At 49.8% G+C, this 16,251-nt stretch overlaps 4 protein-coding genes and 1 pseudogene across 5 annotated transcripts; 2 read left to right on the top strand and 3 right to left on the bottom strand.

The window, feature by feature from the left end:
- Window positions 1–25: 25 nt before the first annotated feature.
- Window positions 26–4,757, top strand: GCG54_00013394 (annotated as a pseudogene). Its single transcript has 3 exons — window positions 26–881; window positions 936–3,516; window positions 3,772–4,757. Coding segments are annotated over exons 1-3 (4,423 nt in total).
- A 1,323-nt stretch (window positions 4,758–6,080) lies between these two features.
- Window positions 6,081–7,349, bottom strand: GCG54_00013393 (uncharacterized protein; the record flags this gene model as incomplete). Its single annotated transcript, XM_045413248.1, is given in 4 exon segments — window positions 6,081–6,483; window positions 6,540–6,925; window positions 6,942–7,042; window positions 7,109–7,349. 4 exon segments carry the CDS (start codon window positions 7,347–7,349, stop codon window positions 6,081–6,083), a joined length of 1,131 nt encoding a protein of 376 aa, XP_045262444.1.
- A 686-nt stretch (window positions 7,350–8,035) lies between these two features.
- Window positions 8,036–9,460, top strand: GCG54_00013392 (Trichothecene 3-O-acetyltransferase; the record flags this gene model as incomplete). The annotated part of the gene is made up of 1 exon (XM_045413247.1): window positions 8,036–9,460. The coding sequence occupies one exon, from the start codon at window positions 8,036–8,038 to the stop codon at window positions 9,458–9,460; it is 1,425 nt and encodes a 474-aa protein (XP_045262443.1).
- Window positions 9,461–12,177: 2,717 nt separating this feature from the next.
- GCG54_00013391 (NADPH-dependent reductive aminase) lies at window positions 12,178–13,092 on the bottom strand (the record flags this gene model as incomplete). Its single annotated transcript, XM_045413246.1, has 1 exon — window positions 12,178–13,092. One exon carries the CDS (start codon window positions 13,090–13,092, stop codon window positions 12,178–12,180), a length of 915 nt encoding a protein of 304 aa, XP_045262442.1.
- A 903-nt stretch (window positions 13,093–13,995) lies between these two features.
- Window positions 13,996–14,818, bottom strand: GCG54_00013390 (uncharacterized protein; the record flags this gene model as incomplete). Its single annotated transcript, XM_045413245.1, has 3 exons — window positions 13,996–14,058; window positions 14,186–14,375; window positions 14,412–14,818. The coding sequence occupies 3 exons, from the start codon at window positions 14,816–14,818 to the stop codon at window positions 13,996–13,998; spliced, it is 660 nt and encodes a 219-aa protein (XP_045262441.1).
- Window positions 14,819–16,251: the final 1,433 nt, after the last annotated feature.

Here is a 16,251-nt window from a genome sequence, read left to right as displayed (position 1 = left end):
TCGGTATCGACCCAGAGATCAAAAAATGCTCGGGCGGCAAGCGTCGCGTGGCCTCCCGAAACGGACCTCCAAGCAGGTACCGGCCGGAATAGAATCCTCCAAATTTTCCGACGAAGAGAGCTCAAATGAAGAAACCAGTCGGAACAGCGCACTCAAATTCTGGCTATCTCAAGCCCAAAAGCTTGAACCTCGACGTGAACTTTTCTCGAGCGTCAGCGACTCGGACGACTACGACAATTACGTCTCAGAGCTCAAGAGCGCAATTCATCAAGCTGCCAGTGACAGCAAAGTATCTAGGTTTTCCCGAAAGATGAAGCCAATTCATCAGCTTGCAAGCTCCATTGCGCCAATAATGAGCAGTGCCAGTCAACTCAACCCCATGCCTGCGTCTCTGGTCCTGGGGGGAATTACCTGCGTTCTGTCACTCACGACTCGCATGGATGACTTTCAAAGCAAGCTGCTGGAGACTCTGGAGTGGATGGGCGACGAAGTGAACCTTGTCAATCAGTACCGAAAGGAGAACATCTTCGATGAAGATGCGTCTGTGAAGACTTGTGAGATTAATCTGGCCGCTGATATTCTCAAGTTTTGCATCAAGGTCACTGAGCTCTTCTACGATGAGTGTGGAGCCAGGAAGAACAGCATGGTACTCGCCTTGAAAGGTTTTTGCAAAGACTTTGATGCCCGCTTCGGCGATGTGAAGACCGACTTCAAACTGCACTTAGCTACGTTGGAGAAGCGAAGAGATCTTATTAGTGCCCGCAGGATGAAATCAATGCATTCGGAAGTCGAGGATATTGGCCAACTTCTCAGGCACGAGCACGAGGAAAGGGATGTTAGGGATAAGACGGGAATCGAAATGGAAGTAAACTTACGGAACGGTAATCTAGACGCGGTCTCATTGAATTCTGAACGGATTTGCTGACTTCTTCTAGAAGAAAGACGTCGCCGCTTTTTGGATTGGCTACCGTCCTTGAATTTTGGAGAGATACAAGAAAACAATTTCGAACGGCGAGTTCCCGGTTCTGGCACCTGGCTTCTAGACCATTCAGAGTTTCGAGCGTGGAGGCAAAGCCCTCAGTCAGCCTTGCTCTGGGTTCACGGAAAAGCTGGTTCAGGAAAGTCGCATCTGGCAGCTCGTGTCATCAGTGAGCTCGACCCCTCGGGATCCACAGGGACGGACACAGCCCTGGCTTACGCCTACTGCACCACCACTCAGACAAAAACGAGGATGACATTGAATAGTCTCCTCGGAACCCTCCTTTCTCAGTTATACAAGAGCCTTCCACTGTCAGCTGGCATAGAAACTTTACTGTCTCGTGCGGATGAGGCTAGCAAAGACGAGCCTAAAAGGAGTGAAATGAAAGAGGGCATTAAAATGGCGGCTTTTCGCCTATCCTCGGTCTTCATCATTATTGATGGTCTGGATGAGTGCAATCAGTTACCAGACCGTCAATTCGAAGACTTTTGCACGTTTCTCGCCGGCCTGGCCGAGTCCAAGGACTCTAGAGGCTCGATTAGGGTACTTGTTTTTAGTCGCCCCGATTACAAAGAGATTAGTCGTTCCTTTGACGCCTTCCCGAAAGTACAGGTAGACAATGGCGCAAACGATGACGACATAAAGGCGTACATATCTCGGAAAGTTGACGAAATCAACACTGATCCGTCTCCCGAGGAGCGATTAGGGTTCGAGGATGTCAAAAGCTTGATGTTCGACAACGCGGCGGGGCTGTTTCTGTGGGTGCACTTCAAAGCGAAATACTTCAAGGAAATCGGATGCGTCGAGGACATCAAAGACGCCCTGCAGGATACTACCGAAGGATTGGACGATCTTTATGGCGAGGAAATCAAGAAGATTTTGAACCATCCATCGCGGTTCGTCCGCGACCGAGCTTTACGGGCTTTGTTGTGGGTGACAAACTCCTATCGGCCGCTTACGAAGCTCGAATTGTTGGAGGCTTTATCTGTGAAGCCAGGAAAAAGCAGCATCAACCGTTGTCAGCGTCTTCCTAAGGACATCTCAATTAGCACGGAATGTGCTGACCTTGTCAATGAGGTCAACGGGGTGTACCGCCTTCGACACGCGTCCTTGAAGGACTTTCTGTCGTCACAACTTCCGATCCTACTTTCTTACGGGGATTTACAACAACAAGCTCACTCAATTCTTGCCGAGACATGTCTGACATACATCAACTATGAAGACTTGAACGCCGGCAGTATTGTGTCGCCGGACAGCTTGACTGATCTAAAGGCTCAATATCCCTTGCTTGACTATGCGGCAAACTTCTGGGGCGATCACTTTCTGGACGGTGAAGGAAGACGCAAGGAGGTTTTGCACAACTTATTGATTGGACTGCTGGACAAGGTGGCTGCCATGAGACTCACAATTCAAATTCTTGAGTTTCGAGCCTTTCGGGACAATCTGTGGTCTCTTGGAAACCCTACACCTCTTCACGTATTGGCAATCTTCAACCTCGTTGAAGAAGCAAAGGACATGCCGGGCCTTAAGAGTTACCTCTCCAGCCAAGACGAGTTCGGCCATACTCCGATTGAATATTCAGTGCTTTGGCGACGAAGGCAGATGACGCGCTGGCTACTTGACGAACATCTGAAGAAACACCAGAACGGATGCCCTTTTGATTCGGAAGTCTTTGAGTCATGCAAAGCTTGGCTGCTTCGCAGTGCCGCTGAAGAGAATTGGGCTGATATCGTCGAAGACCTCGTGCTTTTAGGCTTTGACCCAAACATCTGCGATCTTTCTGGAGAGTCGCCAGTACATGCGGCAGCCAAGGCAGGGGCCAATCAGTCTCTTAAAAGCTTACTCAAAATGGGCGGCTCACCAAATCAGACTTCTCGAGAACTCCATACTCCTCTCACCCTTGCAGCCTTTCACATGAATTCCAAAGGAGTCGATATCCTTCTCGAAGCTGGAGCTGAAGTCAATCAGACTGGGAAAAATAAGGAGAATGCTCTTCACCACGCCGCTCAGCACGGACTTGCTGATATGGCACTTAGCCTTCTGAATCATGGAGTGGATTGCAACGTGGTCTGCTCTACTGCTTCGTACTTCTATGGCCAAACCCCCTTGCATTACGCTACACGAGCAAACATGCCCAGCGTGGTTCGGATTCTCATCCAAAACGGGGCAAATTTGGAGTCAAGAACTTCATACGGGGACACTGCCGTTTTGTTGGCCTGCTATTTGGGTCATATCAAAGTGTTAGAAATTCTTGCCCAAAGTGGTGCCAACGTCTCTGCTCGTAACACGGAAGACAAGTCAACCGCACTTCATATAGCTTCAAGAAGTGGTAATTTGGCCCTTATGAAGGTGGTTGTTGCATCTACTACTCAAGAAAGCCTTCTTCATACTATCGACAAAAACGGAAACACCCCGCTTCTGGCAGCGTTGTACGAGGAACAAGAAGCCGCGGGCCAACTGCTTCTCGAGTATGGAGCTCAGCCTCACGTGACCAACACTAGTATGTCCACGCCATTACATATCGCGATTGATAATGGGTGCATAGAAGTAGCCAGAATGCTTCTCAAGGATCACAAGGCAGACCCTCAAGCACCTGGATTTCATGGGAAAACTTCAGTACATTATATCGCTGAGCATGGCATAACGGAGCTGTTGCCTTTGATCCCAGCTCCTAACGAAACATGTGCAATGGGAGACGACGAGGGATTTGCACCAGCTCACTATGCAGCTGCTCTAAATCGTTACGACTTTATCAAAGTCTTGATTGGGTTGTGGCCTAGTACCGATATCAGAGTCAAAAGTGCTGATGGTTTGACGCCTCTTCACGTAGCAGCCCGGAATGGCGCGACTGAAACTGCCAAGGTGCTTATCGAACTCGACTCATCATCTCGCGAAGTTCAAGACAAGCATTCGAGACTACCGCTCCATCTGGCTGCCATCTTTGGACATACACAATGTGTGGCCTTGCTATGTACACCCGAGACGATCGACTGTCAGGATGTCGATGGGGCGACCCCCCTGTGGCTTGCATCCAAAACCGGCCACCAAAGTGTTATTGAGTACCTGATTGGCGGTGGTGCGGATGTCAACAAAACTAGTGCTGTCGGTGGACTGCCGGCTTTTGCTGCTTTGTCAAATTTGCATATCCCTGCTGCAAATCTACTCTTGGACAATGGAAGCATTGTAGACAAGGGCGATAATTTCGGTGTGACTATGTTTCATCTCGCCGTTACTACCGGGGATGCAAGGCTTGTTCATCGACTTTTGGGCCGTGTAAAAGATGATGCCAGGCGTGCTTGGATCCTCTCTATGAGCAGTGAGGGGTGGGATGCCATGTCTCATGCAGCTGAGGGTGGTCATGCAAATATGGTCGATCTTCTCCATAATCTTGGAATTTCTGTCGATGGATCAGGGTTCGGTGACTTCAGCCCTTTGTGCCAGGCTGCGGGAAAGGGCTTCACAGACTTCGTGGGGGCAGCCTTGAGGAAGGGTGTCCGTACGCGTAATCTGGACCACCGCTGGGACAAGCGACTAAAACGAGACGCTCTTATACACGCAATCGTGAACCGAAAAGCCAGGACCGCCCAGCTCCTGCTCGAGGGTGGCTCTGACCCTACGGAAACAGATTGCTACGGTCTCTGTGCTATCGATTACGCAGCAAAGCACCCCAACATAGCACAGATCCTTACACCCTGGCTGCATCGGTACATTCCCTCAGACCCATCCGTCAAACTCCGGAAGCAAAGAAAGACTATCGTAGACTTCGCAGAACAAGTAGTTCTGCAAAGTCTCGAAATGATGAGCATGAGGGGCCACAGGTACCGGGAGTTGACTGGCCTGTCCTCAAGCCTAGTCTTGCTCAATTCCGCTGGAAGCATGGAACAGTATAAGCTCTGCAGAAGCGAGCTTATAGAGCACTATCTGGCCGGTTGGTTATATTGCGATGGTTGCCAGCAAAAGATCACGGTGCCCTCATATTCTTGCACTGTTTGTATCGATTTGGACCTTTGTCATGCGTGCTATCAGGCCTATTGCTCCGCCGAACCTCCTCAAACAGTCCCGGGTCAGATCGACGCCTTGTGGGATCTCGAGGAGAATGTTCATCCTATTCTTCGCATAGCCGAGGTTTTCCGCATGTATGGCGCCAGCCTGCTGGTAGACTGTTTGAAGCCTATCGATGAAGTTGCCAAAGAATGGATACATTCCACAATTTCGGCATACTCACGCTGGTCCAAAACCTTCCCATCACGGGCGAGCCCAGCCAACGAAAGAATACTAGGCTGGAGGTTCACCAACCTACTCAACAATGCACGAAGCATTATACGGCATAGCCCAGACAAAGACTCTTTCGGAATTTCAGTCTCAGCTCATCAATTGGCTCTCTTGCAAAAGGGACTGACCTCAATTTACACAATGTTCAATCCTCGACGCGAGTTCAGTAGATTCGCTTGCAAGAACCACCCCTTTTTGGAAATAATTCCCCGTGAAGAATTTCCGCCCAAATACCGAGAATATTTCGACTCGGACGGAATGTTGAAGTCTTCGTTCTTCCAGGACTTGATAAATCAGTATTCTGATCTCACTCCCGACGAAGAACATGGGAGCTGCAATCAATTGAGTAGGGTCAACTGTAATGAAGTGATTGCTACCGAAGAGACGGCCAATACAACCCCACATCAAGGAAACAGTGAAAAGATTCCAGCAGACAGTAAGAAGAAGCTTCAGCTGATTCGCCAGAGGTTGTTGACAAAAATGAGAGAAAACAACTATAAAAAGTCTTCGAATGGTAAGATTGATGGTTTTGCTACATCCGTAGACCCGCAGGAGATTTCGTGGAAGCTGGCTCACGCCATGCTCGGAATACCGTGCGTGGGGTCGTTCGCTGCTGGTCTGGATTTCAATTAGTGTTTTCGACAGAAAATAAGACAATTTGAATTCTCATGGATGAAATGTTCTTCCTTTGGACCTATTTGGCGTTTTACTTTTCGATTAACCTGTGGAATTATTTCCATTCGTACTCTGTTCACTAGATGAGGGTTGAAACCCAGAATGTACATGTAGTGTCCCAGTGCAGAGTCAGTCCATAATGTATCCTATAATGCTATGAAAAGCCATTGATCGTCTGCTTGATATCGGTCTTGACGTGAATATGGCGTCCGAACTCGCTGTCATTTCCGCTGTGCATGCTTCCGCTTCCCCCGCCTCCGACTGCCTGACTCTGCAAAGCGATTTCATCATCTAACCTCAACCTGGGCCGTGTATTTCGAGTCCCTTTTGAGCCCAGGGGGTAAATAGATCCCTTGTCTCCTGAGCTGCTGGAATTCATGTTCCTGCCTCTGATGGCCCGGAGCAATGGCTTGAAACTAGGAAGACAGGCGGAAAAGATGCCCACAGAAGGCTCAACCGATGACCAAATAGCTACTGGACCCATCATCCATGTTATGTCGGTCGCCGTGGAGAAGACTTTGAGATAGTGCACACGCACCGCACTGGCTATGCAGACACTACAAGGATAGTCAGCACGGGGCGGATACCAAGGATTTCGTTACCAGTCACTTACAATCCCCCTAGGCCAAGAATGCCGCATACTGCAATTTTCTTGTCCTTGCTCATTTGAAGCTTGAGGATCTCGGGAACCGGAATAGCCAACAGTATGACATCCGTGATGAGGTTGATGATAGCCAGAATGAAGAAGAAGTGGCCGACGTCAAGACACGTGCCCGTAGTGCCCTTGAACTGAGTCCAATAGTGCGAAAGTGGATTGCAGCAGAACCCCATGGTGATCATGAAGTATATAGGGTATGAGCCGACAAGGAAGGCTCCCATCCAAATGGAGAAGCGGAATGACAGTAGGTTGCCCATGAAGACACGCCAGTAGAAGAGGAGGATTGATATCTTGGTGGTGAGAACGGCGGTGCAGAAGACGAAGCTATAGATGTAGAGCAACTGTAGCTATTAGTACAAATTCATGATTGTGACGTCTTTCGGAACTTGCCTTTGAAGTTTGGACTAGGTCATCCACGCTCAGAGCCCAGACATGGCGACCAGCCCCAGCCTGGCCAACTGTAGTTTGTTAGTCTAAAATCCAAGTTTAACTACGATGGCTACGAGAGAAAATATCGGACTTACTGGCTATTACCATTCCTGCCGTTGCTGCGACAAGTACCCAAGCCACGACGATGGCGTAGTCATCGAGGCTTAGGCCAGGGCCATACTTACTGCGAGCGACCAGGCGACCGGCAACAGAAAGAGCAGCAATGATGAGAAGGACAATTACAATAGCATTGTTCTTCGTGGCCTGGCTCTCGGTCAGGTCAACGCCATCAGGAGGCGGCCCAAAGGCTGCCTCAATGAAGGGGTCTACAGCCATTGTCAACAGTGGGTACGTGAAAGGTGTAAGTTATCGAGGCTGCATGTTCAAATCTTTCCCAATGACAAAAGAAAGGCAGCCAGGAGAGACATGCTTACATGAACGATTGGCGAATTGCACAGATTTCAACGTTCATTGGGTCGTGCCTTCGAGCCAAAGCAAAATCCCAGTGACCGGGGTCGTACATGCATTTAGGTACGCGAGTGGATCAGCCAGGAACAGAACTCGCCCATGATCGTCATTCCAATCGTCTGACGAGTCATTCATGCAGCCAGAAGGAGTCCGTCTCCAAAGTTCCTCGTTTCCGGAGCAGCTTCCTACTGAAGGAAAGTGAAGCGTCGCAATTCTTCAGTCGAATCCAACCAACGCAAGCGAACGAGAGCCCTCGTCACTTTAGTGGCTCTTGTGGAGCCGAGCCAACGAGACGTTGGTGCTCACATCGACCAACATCGCGCAGTGAAGACAGACCATTGTTGATTGATCTACCCTCCGGGAAGTGACCTAAGGACTACCCGAGTGGAACTCTTCAAGGGTATCTAGCTTGGCGTCGAACTCTCAGAAGAGGGCGGCCGCCGAAGGTGTATAAACAAGCCCGATGCCGTTCCATTTCATTTTCGCTGCGGTGACTACGAAAGATCCTTTCTGTCTAAACGTACCTAAAAACACAAAGGAAAATCATTATAGCAATGGGGTCTGTGCCGGACGTCCACCTTCTCTCGGGGATCCCCCAACTTACGCCCTTGGAGCAGATCAGTCCCAGGGGGTGGGTCCGTTATCTGTTTCCATTCCAACTCCCACAGGACTATGATCCTGAAGCCATCACGGACATCTTTCGCAGAAGCCTGCAAGCCACCAAGGATCGCTTCCCGACGTTGGCGTGCGAGGCTGTTCCTGATCCTGACGCAAAACAAGCCAACGCACTCAAACTTCAAAAGATCACCGACCACGAGATAGAGCCCGTCATCATCAATGATTTGCGCCATTCGGAAACATTCACAGCCTCGTTTGAGGAGCTCAAGGCTAAGCATTTCCCAGTCTCGAGCTTCTCAGCTGAAGTTTTCACCCGCTGCCCCATTTGGCCCGCCCCTGGACAGCGGGTGCCCATTACAATTGTGCAAGCCAACTTTATCCGAGGTGGCTTGATACTCAACTGGAATCTATTTCACCTTGTTGGTGACGGCCAAGCATTCTACAACTGGATTCGCATCTGGGCTGAGGAGACTCGCCGAGCTCAAAGACTTAAAATCTTGGATCCCGTTCGGTATCCTGACCGCATCTACACGGACCGCCAAATTGCACACGACTCGCCACAGATTCTTCCCAAAGGCAAGGCCGGCCGTCTCGAGGACCATCCCGAGTACACCATTGTCACGGATCCTGCAACGCAGCTGGCTAAGATCGCGACAACGGATGGTCACGTTGGACAGATTTTTTACCTATCGAAGGATTCGCTGGAACGACTGAAGCGGGACGCCCAACCCAAGACGAATGACGGGTCTTTCGTGTCCACCAACGACGCGCTCTCAGCTTTAATCTGGCGAAGCATCATGGCAGCTCAGTTTGACGTGGCCCAACTGGATGGAAGCGAAAATTCTGTTTACAACATTGCCATCGATGGTCGAGGACGAAGCCAGCCGCCGATTCACTCGGAAGCTATGGGAAGCTTCCTCGGCTTCATTCAAGTCGAGCTTCCCATCAAGAAGATTCTCGAGACCGACAACATTGCAGCCCTGTCCCTCTTGATTCGCAAAGCCATCATTGCAATGGACAAGGATTTCTCAGGCTCGTTCATCAACGATGTCGTCCAGCTGGTGAACAATCAGAAAGACGTTGGCGCTCTAATCCCAACGTCATTTCTGGATGTGCCTGGCCAAAACTGCGCGCAGACGTCGTGGGAAAAGTTCAAGATGTACGATCTTGATTGGGGCCACGCTCTGGGTGGCAAGATTGCGGCTATCCGCTCACCTAGCTGTGGTATCCTTAACGGCATGCAGATCATGTATCCTCAACACCCCGATGGTGGCCGGGAGATGCTAGTAGGTATTTATGAGGATTGCTTGGAGAAGCTTTGCAACGATCCGATCTGGACTAGATATGCCGAGCGTCGATAGCGAGTTAATGGCTTTTGAAACATGATTTACAGCCCTTAAGTAACTTTCTCGAACAGAAGTCCCCCCCATGTCTTCTCAGTTTATGCTACCTAGCTTTGTATAAATATACCTGATTTCCTGCCTGCTCACAATTCAGAAGAACCTGATGAAACACCCAGATATCCGAAGTCTCCAATGGCATCAGAATTCGATGCCTGCGCAGGGTCATGCTGCTTCAGTGGGATCCACGTCTCCCAAACGAAATTGGTGGTTACGAAAAGCTGGGGAGACCTGCGGCTTCTTGGAACGGGCGAGTCTGTTAACGCACCAATCAAGTGTACTCCCAATCATATGGGACTGGCGCCGGAGAACGTAGCTGGAAACAGAAAATCGTTCCACACTCCGTGTGACAATGTGTTGGCGCTAGAGTGGACCATGAAGTTGGGACCCATCCAATTTCATGCTACGTAGTGGCAAGTCGTTGCCTTTCCGCCACGACCCGTAGCGTACCTTAAACCAACCGTTGTTGAGCCTGAGGGGTGGTGGTTCAATACTTGTATTAAAGAGTGATACATCCTCTTGGATATCGCTTCGTAAGCCCTCATGGCCAACTGTCTCTAAGTCCATGCAGTAGGGTAATTGGTCTCATCGCACTGGCAGTGGACTTTACTAGCGTCACAGTGGACCCAACAATTTCTCGTGTTGCTTTGAGGGCAAACCCTTGTAAACCGGTGGAGAGAGGTGATAAAACCGGCCAGGGGCTGAGAGACATCACAGGCCCATTGGCGAGGGCTGTTGGGGCCACGAAGATATCGGCACAGTTTTAGCCGAGGCCGAGTCTAGGCAGATGAATACGTCGACGGAGAGAAAGATTAGAGTAGATAGTTAGGACGACACTCGTGAATATTGACACAGATTTCAAAGAACCAGAACGGGGGGGTGGGGTGGGGGGGCAAAAGGAGTGTCGAGTAGGCTATGTGCGTTTGCGGAGATCAACTTTACATACAGGAATAATAATGAATATTTACGGTTGCAAAGCTCAACAGATGGTCGCTCCTGGGCAGTCAACTCCATACGTCAAACTTGGCTATGAAGACTGCTTACGAAATTCCTTGAAAGAGAAGGTTCGCTGAGAGGGCTTCACGCGTTAATCACGACATGAAGACGTTGCATCGACTAGATCTTCCGCAATGATTAAGCTTCATGTCAGGCTGAGGTCACCCAACTCATCATCCGAGCCCATTGGCAAAAAGGTAAAGTAGCACTTTATAGACAGCGACAGAACAATGATGATGATACAGCAGAAGGAGAGCCACTCTCATAGCACTAGAAACCCCACATTGATAATTTGGTCAAGGAGGAACCTTTCGGTCTAATCACCCCCGCCCTGGCGAAGACTTACAAATCTCCCATTTCATCTTTGACGCAGCTGGTGTTTGTGCAACATGCGTATGGGTTAGACCAGAAACATATGGATGGCGTTTTCATAAAAAGACTGACGGCGACAGCATGCCCAACGCTGTTCCAAGTAAGATCGAATATGAAAACTCTAATTGATGAATATCTGAATCAGCGTGTCCGTGATTATAGTGATATATTCAATGACTAATTATACTTCAACTGTAGAACGCCTTTCTGTAATGTTCTATGAAGAAGCCGCAGTTGCAGGTGCTCTAGGGCGATGCTTGAATACCCTGGATGCTTCGTATATCTCGCACACCTCTTCAGGTGGAGGCGCAACTGTAAGCCATCCGGTTTCAAACACCGGCAACTGCATCTTCAGCAACTTGACACGATCCCGTTCCCAGAAGGCGAAACCCAACCAGCGACACTGACCCAAAATTTGCACTGTCCATCCTCTTTGACGGGCTGTAGGCTCCTCCTGGCCTGTTGGCAGAACATCGCGGCATAAATGCACGCCCCATCGCTGGCAGTTGATGCCAGCATGCGCGTCAACCCATCCGAAAGATGGACTTGAATCACCATTCTCGTCGTGCACCAAGAGGGGCATAGCATCCTCGCGCCGATACAACTCGTCAAGTATGTCCCAGTCTCTTTCTGCCACTCTATTGATCGTGACGTATATGCTACGGTATTCTTCGTGTGATGGATGAAAGTAACGTAAAAAGAGTTTAATGTTTCTTGGTGGAATTCGAGTTACGAGGAAATCGCGTGGATGATGAGGTTGCAATGTGAAATTGAAAGGGATAGGCAAAGGCTTGTGTGGAGTAATGGTATTTTGGAATGATCTGAGAACTGATATAATTTTGTGAATTATTCAGATGGAATATAAGGTCTAGATGCAGGCAAAACCGTCGCCAAACTGTTATTTGGGCCGTTGTTTAGGACACAGCACACTGTGTTTCTGGACAGCTTTCAACTACTTACGCCCTTCAAAGACTCTCATAGGCCACTAGTTTCTAATCTTGAGTATTACGTTTATCGTCAGGAAGCATGGGAGCAACAATTCTTTCTGTTCGGCGAACAAGCCTATTGACCGTCAATAATGAGTGATACACAAGGGCAATGGAACCTTTGTTGCCAGGGCAAAGGTTTCTTCCAATGACAAATGTATTGTCTTTTGCCTTGAGTTCATGTCAAGGTCTTGAACTCGTTCTACTTGCCCAATACAACGGATCGCTTACACATCCTGTTTCCGATTTGTTTGCGTAAGGCCCCGGCTGTAACAAGCATCGCTAGACCACTACTCTAGATTTCTTGTATCTCGATCTTTCTATTCATTCCAGCAGATAGGTTCCCATGATAGCTAATCCTGCATTCTCACCTTTGTCTTGCACCACGCGCTGCATCATTCGGTAAAACAGCTCGAGCCCGTCCGCGTTGACCTTCTCCTCTCCCAAGGTTGTCAAGATGGTCTGCAGCCCCTTCAACTGCATCGAGACCGGATTTCCAAAGTTCTCGTCCCAGTCCTCTTTATCCAAAGCTCTTGATAGATTGACTAGATGAGGCAAAAGTGTCGAGAGGAGAGGGAGCACAATCTTCTTCATCGGTATTTCAGTTGATGGTGATTCTGTGGCCACATCATCGAGCCGCTGCCGCTTGAGCACATTCAGCGCGACAATCGCTCCGGAATACATGCCATACATGGCTGCAAGAGCCGCAATATCCCAAAGGCTTGCTGCGCCGGAGTCCTGGGCGACGTAGTGAGAACTTCCTAGCGGTCTGAGAATCCCCGAGATGCTTTCGAATTCGGCTTCGTTTTCTCCGCTAAAGAACATGGACGAGTGCATCGTGCCAATAAGCTCGGGAGTGACCATGATTGCGCCGTCGAAATATTTAGCAATGCCGTTGGATTTAAGACGCGTCTCCATATCCCGGGCTTGCTTAGACGTGCCGGTGGTAATGTTGATGACCGTAATGCTTCTCTCGGTTCCTTTGAGGGGTAGAATGGGCGATAGAACTTCGTCAATGTCATCGTAAGTTGAGACGCATAAGACAATTTTGTCGCTGCAACGCATTGCTTCGTTGATGTTTGGCTCGAACGTTGCACCCCTTTCCACAAGTTTGGCGATTTTTGGTCGATTGATGTTGCGATTCCACATTGTGACCTTCAACCCCGAGTCAAGCCATGCGCTCACCATGGCCGCCCCGATATTGCCGACTCCAACGATGGAGACATCAGCGTTAATCATCTTGATTGTCTGGATCGGCTTGTAGGTGGGCTTTTGTTTCTGGATGTTTTCCGTATGAGTGAGGTTACTTGGAATCTTGATTAGGGAGCATCGAATCATATATATACCACCATCGAAGACTTCCCTTCCTGCTGACGCCTATGAGAATGATACCTCTACAGCGCTTTTTGCCAGGTTCATCATTCACTACTTTTCCGAGTTGTGGATAACACTTCTCGGCCTTCGGTTGTTACGGCCTCCGAGTGCACATGTTGAGCTCGACATTTTCGACATCTTTTTTATCCCACCGTCTAGAAAATTGCCTAAAACCGTAATTTTTCAAGTTCAAACTTTCGAAGTTCTGGTATGGCGCAATTTAATCTCGTAAATCAACCAATGGCGTCCTTTCCCGTGCGCTTTCGGATTCCGACTTCCGATGAGACCCAGACGACAGCATCATGGCTCGCCAACTAATTGTTGCGCACATGAGTCTAAACGCCCTTGCTGCGCTGTATCATAGACGTAGAAAGAAAGTTTAGAAGTTGTTTTACAGTATCCTAGGTCTAGAGGCTCATTTTTGCATCAGTTGTAAAATTACGTGGGCATCTTCTAAGCTTGCGTCTAAGATACTGACGAAGGCGTGGAGTCATGCATGGATGGAGTCATGGATGGGCTCTCTCGGTTATCCTTCCGTTCATCTAAACAATCACGCCAAGATTTCTAAGACGTCTTGCGATATATATGTATATGGAATTAAAAGAGTGGTTCGCCTCTTAGAAGGGGATCCTAGTATCTATGGTCGCTCAAAAAAGACAGGCTTGACGTGAAAATCATCAACATCGCCGCATAACACATTATTTGCAACAATCGTGCTGTTGCAAAAGTCTACTATCGCCGCTGAAATTCACCCAGAAGAATTCTCATTCACGAATCCATCGTGCAGCTTGAGCAGGTCGATGCTGGAGAAACGGCTTGCTGAGGCTCGCCCTGCGCGGTCTTACGGCATCGCCGAGGAAACAAGTTGTTTCTTAACCGTTGGTGAATCTTTTTGTAATGTTCCCTCTGTTTCCAAGTTAGTATTCGCTGCAAACAATAGGGCGAGACTAACGCGTACCATATTGTCCTTGCGACTGAAGATTCTGTCGCAATCGGGGTGGAGACACCGGACTGCGGGCTTGTGAGACCCCATATGTCGCTGGAAGTCCTTGCGAGTCGCGAAGCCGACGCCTGCTTGCTGGCAACGCTTCTCGGTGCAGAAGAAGTACTTTGCGTGGCCCCGGAAATGCTTTCGCAGATCACAGGCTCTAAGAAAGACGCGCGAAGAGCAACACCCTGCGTACCGGCAACGCCAGTTTCCGGCGACGTCGAGGTAGCCCATCTGATGAAGATCCGAAGGACCCCAGCTGTCAACCTCTGGCTCTTTGGGAGGTGAGCTTGGTGATGTGGTCACGCTGCTGGGCGATGGGGCGAACTCGAATTGCTCGCTGGGCACAGGCGAGAAATCCGGGGGAGGAGAGGGCGTGGCGTAGGCGGTGTTGAATGTGAAGTCCGAATCCATAGAGAGTGTTGGGCTGGTGGTCATCATTGGCATTGGTTGCTGGCATGCCTGAAATGAGAAGGGGTACAGAAAGCTGTCGAGGCTATCCCCAGAAGGGTAAGGAATGAACTGGGAGTCAAAGGTGTATCCCATGTTGCCGTCGACGCTGGGGAAGAAAGTGTAGGAGGTTTCCTCGAGATAAGACTCCATGGCGCCTGATACCTGCAGACAGAGAATTGAATGATAAGAAATGGTTTGAAGAAATCAGAAAGCCGCCGAGAAGATTGTGAACCGTGATCTGGAGAGAAGCAGAAGAAGCGATCTTGGCGAGAACCGGATCGACGCTGGCGTTTATGTATCTCACGATCTGGGCTTTCCCACCATCCATCACCCGTCACCCGTCACCATATGCAAGTCATATAAACAAGGTGGTATAGCTCGTGTCGGAATGCAACGTCGGCGCCAACCCTCCAAAACGCCGGGGGGTTGGTGATGGATGCATGGCATCCGGCGAGAGTGTGAACCGGGCCATAAACGGCCTGACGACGGCGGAATAATGGCAGGGCCCACATGAGAGAGGCGTCGCCCTCTTCCTCTCTCGGCAAATGCGTTAGACTTTTGAGATCTCAGCAGATCTATTCCCTATCTAGGGACAACCGGCCGACCGTTTCAATTGTCAGCCATTTGACATCGGCGTTAGGTGCGTCGATGCCAAGGATCTCGTGGCACGAACAGTTGGGGAAATGAGGGGAGACGGCGGAACAAGTGTGCATCCGCTGAAATGCGATTCGCTAACCAGAACGTCCAGGAGGCCATGTTGCAGCGTCAGATCGCCTGGAGATCACGAAAATTGCACAGCCCGTCGCCCAGGGTCAGATATAGCTAATATAGCCCCTCCTCAGCTTAATCACGACAGTCATCAATGTCAATGGGCAGAAGAGGTTCGTGCGCAACGCGGGACGGGATGCCACCGTCTTTTCTAAGCGCTGACTGAACTTATCACGGCGTCTTAATGGGCATCTTGTGCCCTAAAAATGTAAACATTTAGCTGGGACATGCTGTCTTCTGGCGGCTGTTTGCGGGGAGGTGTCATGGTGATGGGTATGGATCCCCTTGCTGTCGATGTTGATTGCGATTGGCTCTTGGAAAGCTGTCAAGCCAAACCATAAAGTTAAGGAAGCGCAGAGTTCCGAGATGGCCTTCTCATGAGCCAATCGGTAGCCAAGAACTTTTGACATGTCGAAGCTGTCTGGGATTGATCCATGATGCTGTTCCCGCTTCAGACTTGACAGTCTCTTGGAAAGCAGTTATTCATCCACGGAATAAACACGGCCTCCCAATCACAGCCAAGTCGTGCCCCCTTGGCCTTTCTCTGACACCTGGAAGCCAACTCCGTAAGGCTGGACGACAGGCCCGTCAAGTGTCCCAGACGGATAAAAGTGGTTCTGTGCAGGGAAACGGCGAGATGCGATTCGCTCATGAGAATCGACCTCAGCCACGCTCAGCTGCATGACTCGAGACGTTCGGTGGGGGTTTCTCCCTCCGTGTCCGCTGGATCGTCACCCTTCCTTGCCATGATCGGCCGGGCTCGCCAACGTCACTTTGTCAATCTAGGCCTCCTCGAAACTGCCCACCTTGACGGT

The sequence above is a fragment of the Colletotrichum gloeosporioides genome (genome assembly GCF_011800055.1).
Source record: "Colletotrichum gloeosporioides strain Lc1 chromosome Unknown consensus_55, whole genome shotgun sequence".
NCBI classification, from domain to species: Eukaryota; Fungi; Ascomycota; class Sordariomycetes; order Glomerellales; family Glomerellaceae; genus Colletotrichum; species Colletotrichum gloeosporioides.
Note: the sequence above shows the minus strand (reverse complement) of the source record. Positions and strands in the feature narration are given on the sequence as shown.